Source organism: Staurois parvus, unplaced genomic scaffold (genome assembly GCF_062004578.1).
Source record: "Staurois parvus isolate SC_StPar_1 unplaced genomic scaffold, SC_StPar_1.0 ptg000586l, whole genome shotgun sequence".
Classification (NCBI taxonomy): Eukaryota; Metazoa; Chordata; class Amphibia; order Anura; family Ranidae; genus Staurois; species Staurois parvus.
Genome location: NW_028318382.1, coordinates 4,983,403 through 4,995,977, shown reverse-complemented (window position 1 = coordinate 4,995,977; position 12,575 = coordinate 4,983,403). Strand labels below are relative to the sequence as shown.

The 12,575-nt window shown below is 49.6% G+C and overlaps 1 protein-coding gene across 1 annotated transcript in view; it reads right to left on the bottom strand.

Annotated features, from left to right (window-relative positions):
* LOC149450055 (snake venom metalloproteinase atrolysin-D-like) overlaps positions 1-12,575 on the bottom strand; it is a 46,098-nt gene that overhangs the window by 26,738 nt on the left and 6,785 nt on the right. Inside the window, exons 3-4 of the mRNA XM_089692401.1 lie at positions 11,270-11,346; positions 11,093-11,177 (exon numbers count right to left, since the gene is read on the bottom strand). Coding sequence (XP_089548527.1) covers positions 11,093-11,177; positions 11,270-11,346 — 162 coding nt within the window. The remainder of the gene's footprint in view (positions 1-11,092; positions 11,178-11,269; positions 11,347-12,575) is intronic.

Genomic DNA, 12,575 nt, shown 5'->3' with positions numbered 1-12,575 from the left:
TGGATGATGAGCTGCCAGTACCCAGCATGGCTGGATCTAGGGGGGTGCTGGGGTGGGCTATGCACCCCCAGATTTTAGTTGTGCCCCCATTCCAAAGCCACCCCTAACCTGACATTATACTGCCCTAACCTGCCACTATGCCGCCCCAATCTGACACCTTACCACCCTAATCTGATACTTTACCGCCCTAGCCTGACACTATACTGTCCTTCACTGACACTATAATGTCCTCTGCCCTGCCAGCAGTGACCTCTGTCCTCTGCCCCGCCAGCAGTGACCCCTGTCCTCCACCCTGCCAGCAGTGACCCCTGTCCTCTGCCCTTCCAGCAGTGACCTCTGTCCTCTGCCCCGCCAGCAGTGACCCCTGTCCTCCACCCTGCCAGCAGTGACCCCTGTCCTCTGCCCTTCCAGCAGTGACCCCTGTCCTCTGCCCTGCCAGCAGTGACCTCTGTCCTCTGCCCCGCCAGCAGTGACCCCTGTTCTCCCCCCTGCCAGCAGTGACTCCTGTCCTCCACCCTGCCAGCAGTGACCCCTGTCCTCCGCCCTGCTAGCATTGACATAGGAAGACTTTGACTGACACTATAATGTCCTCTGCCCTGCCAGCAGTGACCTCTGTCCTCTGCCCCGCCAGCAGTGACCCAAGTCCTCTGCCCTGCCAGCAGTGATCCCTGTCCTGCCAGCAGTGACCCCTGTCCTCTGCCCTGCCAGCAGTGACGCCTGTCCTATGCCCTGCCAGCAATGATCCTTGTCCTCTGCCCTGCCAGCAATGATCCTTGTCTTCTGCCCTGCTGACCTCTGATCCTCTGCCCCTTTACATTTTTTGCAGCACCCCCACATTGAACAGGCTAGATCCAGTCCTGGTACCCAGGCAGCCAGTGCAGCAGTCTGAGCATTTAAAATCCCCGCTCTTCTCCCTCTTCTCTCTGCAGCACTTCCAGGACAGATCAGAGAGATTTTCTGTGCGGGAACTGACCAAATAGAATATGATCTGTCCTGGAATCCCTGCCTAAAGAAGAGGGAGAAGAGCATAGATTTCAAATCCCTAGATCACACTGGCTACATGGGAACTGATAACTCATTACCCATGGTGGTAAGTACAGAGGGAACCAGGGGCTGGGGAGGGTGTATGGCGTTAGTTCACTTTTTTTATTTATTTTGAAAAGGTGAAATAACCCTCTAATACTGGTAATGTCTGTGCCTTTCTGTCCTGTATACAGCCAATAATGGGCCAATAAATAACACTGAGTGTCTGGTCTGATGACTGATACTGCAACACAACAGAAATGTGCTTAGTAGTGGGCAGCAGTGGACCAGGTTTGGGGGTTGCAGGACAATCTCAACTATTAACACCACTGTCAGGGATCTCCTCGATCCCTGCCGCGATGGTCCCGGCGCAGGCGCACTGCTCCGCCCTGTACACGGGCACTAGGTCCGGGCCGGCCGCGGCGTTCGAGTTCGCGCATGCGCAGTAGAAGCCGCGGCCGCCCGCTGGGCACCAATGGCAGTGCAGGGCGGGATATTTAAAGGTCCCTGAGCTGTCATTTCGTTGCCTTCTGGTCTTACCTGCTTCCTGTGATTCTGTACCTGTGCCTAGTAAGTTTATTGACCCGGATTGTTTATTGACCTGCTGATTTCTCCTGCCCAGACCCTTGCTTGCCTGACCTCTCTCCCTGGATGCCCCTCATTAGATCTGACCTCCTGTTGCTGACCTGGCGTGTGACCCGACGATTCTCTGCCTGCTCCCTTGTACCCTACCGTCCTCTACATTACCGACTCGGCCTGTCTGACTACGCACTTGCTCAGCCATCCATCCATCCCATCGGGGTCACCCGACCTCCTCACATCTGGCTCTCCCTGGTTGGAGCCCCTGGCGAACACCCCTACCACTGACAGGTGTGCTCAGTAGAGGCGACCTGGTCTCGGGGTACTACAAGTCCATCCCCACCATCAGGGGCCCTGGTGAACAAGTACCCTGGGGCTTAGACTCCGCGCTCTGGGCACGCCTGACCAGTGGAGTGCTAGTGGTGCCGCTCGGCGGTCCCTCACAGTACCAGAAGGCCATGACTGAGCCTCGAGGAGGACCCTCCCCGTTGGACGAGGTTTGCAGGCACCTGGCTACCCTGACGCAAGCAGTAAACACATTACAGGACAGATGTCTGCAGATCGAGAATCGGTTTCAGGCCTGCACCATATCTGTTCCTGTTTCACAGGCCCCGGCTCCTGCACCGCCGGTCGCAGCAGCCCACGAGCCGGCTCCTGGGCCTTCCACATCACTCCCTATGGCGGAACCCCGAGTACCCTTACCCGAGCGCTTCCATGGGGATCGCACACGCTTTCGGTCATTCCGTGACTCCTGTCTGCTCTATTTTGAACTGCAGCCACGGACCTTTTTGACAGAATCGGTGAAAGTGGGGTTTGTTGTCTCCCTGTTGCAGGGTGAACCCCAAGACTGGGCCCACTGACTAAGGGGAAACAATGATCCTCACCTGGTTACGGTCGACAGCTTCTTTAACGCTATGGCCATCTTATATGATGACCCACAACGGGCGGCCTCGGCCGAGGCCACATTATACGCACTCCGACAAGGTCGGCGGGCGGCTGAGGAATACGCCTCTGAATTTAGGCGCTGGATGGGTGACACTCGTTGGAACGAGTTCGCACTTTTGCACCAGTTTCGTATGGGCCTTTCTGAGGCTCTGAAAGACGAGCTCGCCCGGGTGGAGGTGCCCGAGACATTAGAGGACTTGATTGCACTCACCATTAAAATTGACCGTAGGCTACGGGAGCGCAGATTGGAGAGGTCTGGTCAGGGTCGCGGAAATCCCTGGGGGTCATTTCAGGGATCCGGTCAACATACTAGGCCAAGCATCCAGAACCTGCCGTTTGAAGATGCTCCCGAACCCATGCAGCTAGGCCTGGCACGGCCTAAACTATCGCCTGAGGAACGCCAGCGCAGACGCTCCCAGAATCTGTGTCTGTACTGCGGCGAAGCTGGTCACATGGTGCGTTCCTGCCCGCAGAAACTGAGTAAGTTCACCTCATCTTCTTTATCTGTTGGCAATATGAATCCGTCCCAGTACTTAGTTGTTCCCCTCTCCTTTCAGCTTTCAGAAAGGACCGTGGAGGTGACAGCCATAGTTGATTCGGGGGCATGCAGCTGTTTTGTGGATATCAGTTTTGCTCACCAGCAGGGTATCCCCCTCCGCCCAAAGGAGAAGGGGTTTCACATCTTTTTGGCTGATGGTTCCCGGATAAAGTCAGGGGTGGTTAACCAGGAGACCCCTTCCATTGTGACTTCCATTGCCGGTCAGCACCGGGAACTCCTCCGCCTGGATGCTATTGCATCACCCCTTTTCCCAGTCATTCTGGGGCTCCCTTGGTTGCGGGCCCATAACCCCCAAATTGACTGGGAAACTGGGGTTGTCTCGTTCCCTTCCCCATATTGTCGGGAACTGTGTCGAACTTCGGGCCCGGAGGTCCCCCAGGTCCTCCTGTGCTCTGAAGGGGATGACAGTCTAAAACAAGTGATTCCTGCAGCCTATCATAAGTTTCTTGATGTGTTCAGTGAACGGGGAGCAGATGCTCTACCCCCCCACCGCCCATATGACTGTCCTATTGATCTGTTGCCCGGTTCTGAAATTCCGTTCGGGCGAATTTTTCCCCTTTCTGAGCTAGAATTAGGGGCCCTGAAGGACTATATTGAGGACAGCCTCCGAAAGGGATTCATCCGTCCCTCCACTTCCCCAGCAGGTGCAGGGATCTTCTTTGTAGAAAAGAAGGACAAGACTTTGAGGCCATGTATTGACTATCGGGAGCTGAATAGGGTCACCATTAAAAATCGTTACCCATTACCACTGGTACCTGAATTATTCCAGAGCTTAAAAGCTGCAGTAGTATTTACCAAGCTGGACTTAAGGGGAGCCTACAATTTGGTTCACATAAGGGAGGGGGATGAGTGGAAGACGGCCTTCCGCACCCGTTTCGGCCATTTCGAATACCTGGTCATGCCTTTCGGGTTGTGCAATGTGCCAGCCACCTTCCAGCACTTTGTAAACGACATCTTTAGGGACTTCCTGGACATCTTTGTCATCGTCTACTTAGACGACATTTTGATTTTCTCATCCTCCCTGGGGGAGCACAGGGTACATGTAACAAAGGTGTTGGGGTGGTTGCGGCAGCACGGGTTGTACGCTAAAGCAGAGAAATGCTGCTTTGAACAGGCTAGCGTTACATTTCTGGGTCTGATTATCTCCACCACGGGGGTCGCAATGGACCCTCAGAAGGTCTCAGCGATCCTAGATTGGCCTGAACCCACGGACAGGAAAAGCGTCCAACGTTTTATTGGGTTCGCAAACTTCTACCGGAAGTTCATCAAGAACTTCTCGGGTCTGGTCTCCCCCATCACTCAGTTAACTAAGCTTGGGACGCGATTCAGATGGACGCCAGAGGCACAGGAAGCTTTTGAAGCACTAAAAAGGTTATTTACCTCGGCACCCATTCTGGGTCATCCCGACGCCTCCCTGCCCTACATCTTAGAAGTAGATGCGTCAGAAAACGCGGTTGGCTCCATCCTTTCCCAGCGGAAGGGCGCCAAGGAATTACTTCACCCAGTAGCATTCTTCTCACGGAAACTTACCCCTGCGGAGAGGAACTACGACATTGGGGATCGCGAACTACTGGCTATCAAAACCGCATTAGAAGAATGGAGGTACCTGCTGGAAGGTGCCTCCCATCCCATCCTGATATTCACGGACCACAAGAACCTGGAATATCTGAGGACGGCCAAACATCTGCGCCCACGACAAGCAAGATGGGCATTGTTTTTCTCGAGGCTCCAGTTCCACATCACATACAGGCCCGGCTCGAAAAACACGAAGCCTGACGCGTTGTCGCGCATGTACGAGGACACCAAGGAGATCCCAGTACCCGACACTATTCTTCCTGCAGGAAATTTCTTGGCCCTCCAGACGAACCTTCGCTCCGAGATCCTGAGAGCGTCCACAGCGATGTCTACCTCCGATGGGGCGCCCCTCCAGAACAAGGAGGGACTCCTATGGAGGGAGGACCGGATTGTGGTGCCGGAGGATGCCCGAACCTTAGTCTTGGGACATTGCCATGACCATCCAATGGCAGGACATTTTGGGCCGGTCAAGACCCTGGAACTTCTCCGACGTTCCTTCTGGTGGCCGGACATGGCCAAGGATTGTAAGAACTACGTGGGCTCCTGTGCCATCTGCCAGCGGAACAAGCCTTCAAGAAATAAGGCGTGGGGCCTGCTACGTCCATTGCCCATCCCTGAACGGCCCTGGCAGAAAATCTCTATGGACTTCATAGTCGAGCTTCCACCTTCACTGGACCACACAGCAATTCTCGTGGTCGTGGACCGCTTATCCAAGATGGCCCATTTCATTCCTTTACGGAAGACTCCATCAGCAGCCGAGACGGCGCAAGTCTTTATTCCAGAGATCGTTAGACTGCATGGGGTTCCCGAAGACATCGTCTCGGACCGAGGGGTGCAGTTTACCTCGCGGTTTTGGAGGGCGTTGTGCAAAGCCCTGTATATCAAGCTGTCCCTTTCCTCGGCATTTCACCCTCAGACCAATGGTCAGACCGAAAGGACCAATCAGACCCTGGAGCAATACCTGCGATGCTACACATCATTCTCTCAGGACGACTGGGTGCCACTTCTCCCTTTGGCGGAATTCGCGTACAACAACGCTTGCCATTCAGCAACTGGGCAGTCCCCGTTCTTCTCCAACTATGGGTTTCATCCTGTCTTCCTCCCGGACTTAGTCCCGGAATGCCCGATTCCACCGACACAGGATGCACTGACCTTCTTCACCTCCAACAATAAAAAACTACAGGAAGCCATCCGTCAAGCCCAAGAAGACTATAAAAGGGCTTTTAATAGGAAGCGAAGAGGGGACCTGGTGTTGCAGCCCGGAGAGAAGGTTTGGCTGGCTACGTCAAACTTGAAGATGCTCTGCCCGTCAAAAAAGTTGGGACCTAAATTTATAGGCCCTTTTTGCATCAAACGGATGGTCAATGAAGTGGCCTATGAACTTGTTCTCCCTGAGACACTCAAGATCCACCCTGTCTTCCACGTGTCCCTGTTGAAACCAGTAGTCCTTGATGCCTTCCCGGAACGGGAATCCAGGCCCCCGGAGGCCGTAACGGTTGAAGAGGAAGAAGAATTCGAGGTGGAGGCAATCTTGAAGTGCCGACGAAGGGGGGGCCAGACCCAATTTCTCATCAAGTGGAAGGGCTACGGCCTTGAGGACAATTCGTGGGAACCAGCCCATAATGTCCATGCACCTAGACTTGTTCGGAGGTTTCTTTGTGATCACCCGTGGTGGAGAGATCGGGTGGGCATCCGGAGGTTGCCCGTAGGGGGGGGGCAATGTCAGGAATCTCCTCGATCCCTGCCGTGATGGTCCCGGCGCAGGCGCACTGCTCCGCCCTGTACACGGGCACTAGGTCCGGGCCGGCCGCAGCGTTCGAGTTCGCGCATGCGCAGTAGAAGCCGCGGCCGCCCGCTGGGCACCAATGGCAGCGCAGGGCGGGATATTTAAAGGTCCCTGAGCTGTCATTTCGTTGCCTTCTGGTCTTACCTGCTTCCTGTGATTCTGTACCTGTGCCTAGTAAGTTTATTGACCCGTATTGTTTATTGACCTGCTGATTTCTCCTGCCCAGACCCTTGCTTGCCTGACCTCTCTCCCTGGATGCCCCTCATTAGATCTGACCTCCTGTTGCTGACCTGGCGTGTGACCCGACGATTCTCTGCCTGCTCCCTTGTACCCTACCGTCCTCTACATTACCGACTCGGCCTGTCTGATTACGCACTTGCTCAGCCATCCATCCATCCATCCCATCGGGGTCACCCGACCTCCTCACATCTGGCTCTCCCTGGTTGGAGCCCCTGGCGAACACCCCTACCACTGACAGGTGTGCTCAGTAGAGGCGACCTGGTCTCGGGGTACTACAAGTCCATCCCCACCATCAGGGGCCCTGGTGAACAAGTACCCTGGGGCTTAGACTCCACGCTCTGGGCACGCCTGACCAGTGGAGTGCTAGTGGTGCCGCTCGGCGGTCCCTCACAACCACCTTATAGACTAAAAATAAATATGTGATTGTCATTCTATAAGAAAGGTCATTTTGGCTGAAACGCGTTAGTATTTCAGACACTGTATATGCTGAAATGTAGCCAATAAACATTTTACAAAGAAGAGTTTACAGAGTTTCCGGCTTTCTAATTGTGATCAAAAAATAAATATGGGTGTCAAGAGCTGTGGTTGGGTCTGTGACCTGAACAACTCTGTCACATGATAGTGGAAAATAATGCAGTCGTGTCAAGCTGTGTGTATGATATTAAAGGATATTAGAGCATTGTGACACTAAATCAGGCAAAATAAAGAATGTGCAGTAACAGTAGCCTGCTGGGTAACAAGGCAAACATATTTTCTAATTTTGCAATGCTGCACAATGACAACCACAACATTAGGCAACAAATTTCACTTAACCAATTGCCCTCCAGAGAATTTACCTCCCCCCCCCCCCTTTCCTGACCAGGCCATTTTTGGCGTTACAGTGCTGCATTAGTTAACTGACAATTGCGCGGTCATGCAACGCTGCACCCAAAGTTTTCCCAGAAATAGAGCTTTCTTTCGGTGGTGTTTGCTATAAACAAAAAAAAGACCGACAACTTTGAGAAAAAAGCTATATTTTTACTTTTTGCTATTAAACATGTCCAGTGAAAAAAAATTTAAAAAAATCAAATTTCGTCATAAATTTAGGGCAAAATGTATTCTGCTACATGTCTTTGCTAAACAAAAATCCCAATACATGTAAAATTATTGTTTTACGTGAAAGTTATAGTGTTTACAAATGGCAGTATATATACTGAAATTTTTTTTTTTTTTTTTACAAGTAATGGCGGTGATCAGCAACTTATAGCCTGACTGCGGCAGGCATTCTGACACTGGGGGGAACTGACTTGGTGTCACTGACATCCCCAGTGACACCAATACAGTGATCAGTGCTGATAAAAAGCACTGACACTGTACTAATGGCACTGGGCAGGAAGGGGTTAACATGTGGGGCGATCAAAGGGTTAACTGTTTGGTGTGTGTATTACTATAGGGCTGTGTCTGTGCTTTCCACTGTAAGCACACTGCTGTGTATGGCTCTGCTATGCAGAGCCATACCAAGCAGTGTGCTAGAGCTGACAGGGGAGAGAACATACAGTTCTCTCCCCCCCGTCAGTATTACTTGGCGATCACCAGATGCTGGTGAGTAATCACCGGCCAGGACCCGGTGATTGACAGCCGAGGCTGCAAATGATGTGCGCCCCCTACCCGGAAATGCAAAATCACATACAGTGGGGATCGAAAGTTTGGGCACCCCAGCTAAACATTTGTATTAATGTGCATAAAGAAGCCAAGGAAAGATGGAAAAATCTCCAAAAGGCATCAAATTACAGATTAGACATTCTTATAATATGTCAACAAAAGTTAGATTTTATTTCCATCATTTACACTTTCAAAATAACAGAAAACAAAAAAATGGCATCTGCAAAAGTTTGGGCACCCTGCAAAGTTAATATCTTGTACTGCCCCCTTTGGCAAGTATCACAGCTTGTAAACGCTTTTTGTAGCCAGCCAAGAGTCTTTCAATTCTTGTTTGAGGTATCTTTGCCCATTCTTCCTTACAAAAGTCTTCCAGTTCTTTGAGATTTCTGGGCTGTCTGTCACGCACTGCTCTTTTAAGGTCTATCCATAGATTTTCAATTATGTTGAGGTCAGGAGATTGTGAAGGCCATGGCAAAACCTTCAGTTTACGCCTCTTGATGTAATCCCCTGTGGATTTCGAGGTGTGTTTAGGATCATTATCCATTTGTAGAAGCCATCCTCTCTTTAACTTCAGCTTTTTCACAGATGGCATCAAGTTACCATCCAAAATTTGCTGAAATTTTATTGAATCCATTTTTCCTTCTACTCGTGAGATGCTCCCTGTGCCACTGGCTGCAACACAACCCCAAAGCATGATTGATCCAACCCCATGCTTAACAGTTGGACAGAGGTTCTTTTCATTAAATTCTGTGCCCCTTCTTCTCCAAACGTACCTTTGCTCATTCCGGCCAAAAAGTTCAATTTTAACCTCATCGGTCCACAGAACTTGTTTCCAAAATGCATCAGGCTTGTCTATATGTTCATTTGCAAAGTTCAAACGATGATTTTTGTGGTGAGGACATAGAAGAGGTTTTCCTCTGATGACTCTTCCATGAAGACCATATTTGTACAAGTATCTCTTTATAGTGGAATAGTGTACCACACTCCAGTGTCTGCCAGATCTTTCTGGAGGGATCGTGCAGTCAAACGTGGGTTTTGAATTGTTTTTCTCACAATCCTGCGAGCTGTCTGTCTGATATTTTTCTTGGTCTTCCAGATCTTGCTTTAACTTCCACTGTTCCTGATGACTGCCATTTCTTAATTACATTCCGAACAGAGGATATTGACATCTGAAAACGCTTTGCTATCTTCTTATAGCCTTCTCCAGCTTTGTGAGCGTCAACTATTTTCAGTTTCAGTTTTCTAGACAACTGCTTAGAAGAACCCATGGTGCTGATTGTTGGGGCAAGGTCAGATGAGTCTGGGCATTTAAAACCTTTGAGACTGACATCACCTGGTCTTCCCAGACGATGATTGAGAACAATCCATGACACTGGCAGGTCTCAGCTTTGCAAAGGGGGCAGTGCATGCTATAAATTCTGCAGGGTGCCCAAACTTTTGCAGACGCCATTTTTTGTTTTTTGTTATTTTGAAAGTGTAAATGATGGAAATAAAATCTAACTTTTGTTGACATATTATAAGAATGTCTAATCTGTAATTTGATGCCTTTTGGAGATTTTTCCATCTTTCCTTGGCTTCTTTATACACATTAATACAAATTTTTAGCTGGGGTGCCCAAACTTTCAATCCCCACTGTATATATTTATATATATATATATATATATATATATATATATATATATATAATTTTGCGCACCCCTGCCGCCCTGTAGCAGTATTTCTGGTAAAGCGGTTAAAGTGTATATAAAGGCAAAACACCTGTAGAACATATCTGCAATCAAGCTGCTTGTTTTATCCCTTTAAAGACCCTGAGAGTACATAACTATACCTGTGCCAGAAATGTTTGTACAGTTTTTTTGTGTGGACGGAGTGGTGTCAGCCCTGCCTTGTTTCTTTTTCTAATCTCAACCACTCCCACTGCCTTCATCTGAAAGGCATGGACACTGACATATAGGGCAGCACAGTGGCTAAAAGGTTAGCACTTCCGCCTGGCAGTACTTGCGTTGTTGGTTTGAATCCCAACCACGGCACCACCTGCCTGGAGTTTGTATGTTCTCCCTGTGCCTGCGTGGGTTTCCTCCGGGTACTCTGGTTTCCTCCCACACTCCAAAGACATGCTGGTAGGTTAATTGGCTCCTGTCTAAATTGGCCCTAGTATATGAATGTGAGTTAGGAACCTTAGATTGTACACCCCTTGAGGGTTAGGGACTGATGTGAATGTACAACATATATGTAAAGCACTGCATAAATTGATGCGCTATATAAGTACCTGAAATAAATAAATAAATATAGTCCTTAGAAAAGAACTAAGAGGGCTATATAGCTTCTTTGAGATAACACAGGCGAGAGAACAAGAAACATGACTGCTCTGAATTTCTGACAGGATTAACAGTTCTTTCTTTGCAATTATCAAACAGATATACCAGCTTCCAATGGTACATTTAACAGACCAAAAGGGAGCAAATAAGAGAAGTTCATTGTTAGGGTTAACATTTGCTTTAGCACACTTTCACAAGTAAAACAGGGAGGTTGGATAGCCCAGAAAGTTGTCTGGCCTCAGGTCCTTGCTGCCTCCTGACAACTCCCGAAAGCAAATTCGTTGAAATATAAAATAACCCCCCCCCCCATGTGTCATAGAGTAAAGAATTTAGTAAATCATCTGTAAAATCCTCTCTGGCTGTAATTCGCGGCCTCCATGGAAATGTTTATTGTCCCATCATCATCAACAAAGAATGTGACTTTACCTTTACGTTCTGCTTTGGTCTTCTCATTATTGGTTTGTTATCTTGATCGTAAGTTGTCTCTATATAATTATCACCTAGGAGATCGCTGAGGGATGTAAAGTGTGGAAATTAAAAGGTTTGCAGCATTTCAGACTCCCCCATCATTCTTCCATCCAACTACTCCAATGTGTTACTTACTAATTCCTCTCCAGGTATAAGATCAGAGGGTTTTCTTCAATATCTAATTCATATTTAACCATCTGCGGGTATTTGTCCTGGGGAGAGCATAGGAGAAGTGCAGTCAGTGTCCTTCTAACAGTGAGGAATTCATTATATAATGCGCCACAGGCTTTTATCAATTCATGGGCCCCTCACAAGTTTAAAGTGCTTCTAAAGCCTCTTTTTTATATTAAAATAAAAAAGATGCTATATTTACCTACACTGTGCAATGGTATTGTACAGAGCAGTTCTTTACCTCCTCTTCTGAAGTCTAATGCTGGCGCTCTTCCAAGTGCCCACTCAGAAAGCTGGCAGCCCAGAAAGCACCCATGCGGGTGAACTCCTGAGCTGGGCTGTGTGCGTCCATAGACACACACAGTGTGAGTTGCCCTCAACCCCCCCCCCAACTCCTTCCTTACAGGATTTCACTGACAGCAGCAGGAGCCATAGGCTGCATATTCCTCCTGTGAGACTAGGAAAAGAGGAGAGAACAGTGCTGTGGGAAGGACAGCACTGGATCGAGAGAGGACTCAGGTAAGAGTTAATGCAGGGAATGCATTAAGGAAAAAAAAGATAAGACTTTAGAACCACTTTAATTGGATCATGTGCAGGGGCAAGCAGGGCTGTGGATAAGGGGGTACCACCAGTCCTCCTGTAAGGGGCCCAGGACAGCAGAGGGGCCCAGGCAGCTGGGTGAATTTGATGTGGGCAAGGAGAGTGATCAGAACAGTGGAGGGAGGGGGGGGGCAATTACTGGAGCTGATCGCCTGTATGGCTCTCCCTGCAGCTGCTGAAAGCTGGCTTCTTCCCTCTCCCTCCCACTGGCTTTCAGCTGCTGCAGAGAGAGCCATACAGGGAAACGGTTACAGTAATTGTCCCACCCTGGTGCACCCATCACCCTCCCTGTACATCATACAGTTGCCCCTGCTGCCTCTACCCCTGTGATGTTGCTGGCTTCCGTCTTCTCATTCCCATCGGCAGCTGCAAGCATACAATAGGATCCTTCAGGATGAAGAGTGGGGGAAGAGTCTGGTAAATATGTCTCATTTACCAGCCTCTTCCTTTCCTGAATGAACACAATGAGTAATTGGTACCAATGAATCACTGTGTTTATTCATAATTAAAGCATAGTAAACTGGGTTTTTTTGGGGGGGGGGTGGAGGGGGCTTGTCAGGTTGGCTGTATGGGGCCCCATGGATTGGGGGGCCCTGTCAGGTTGGCTGTATGGGGCCCCATGGTTTCTAACAGCAGCCCTGGGGTCAAGTGTACACCAGCATTTGTGTTT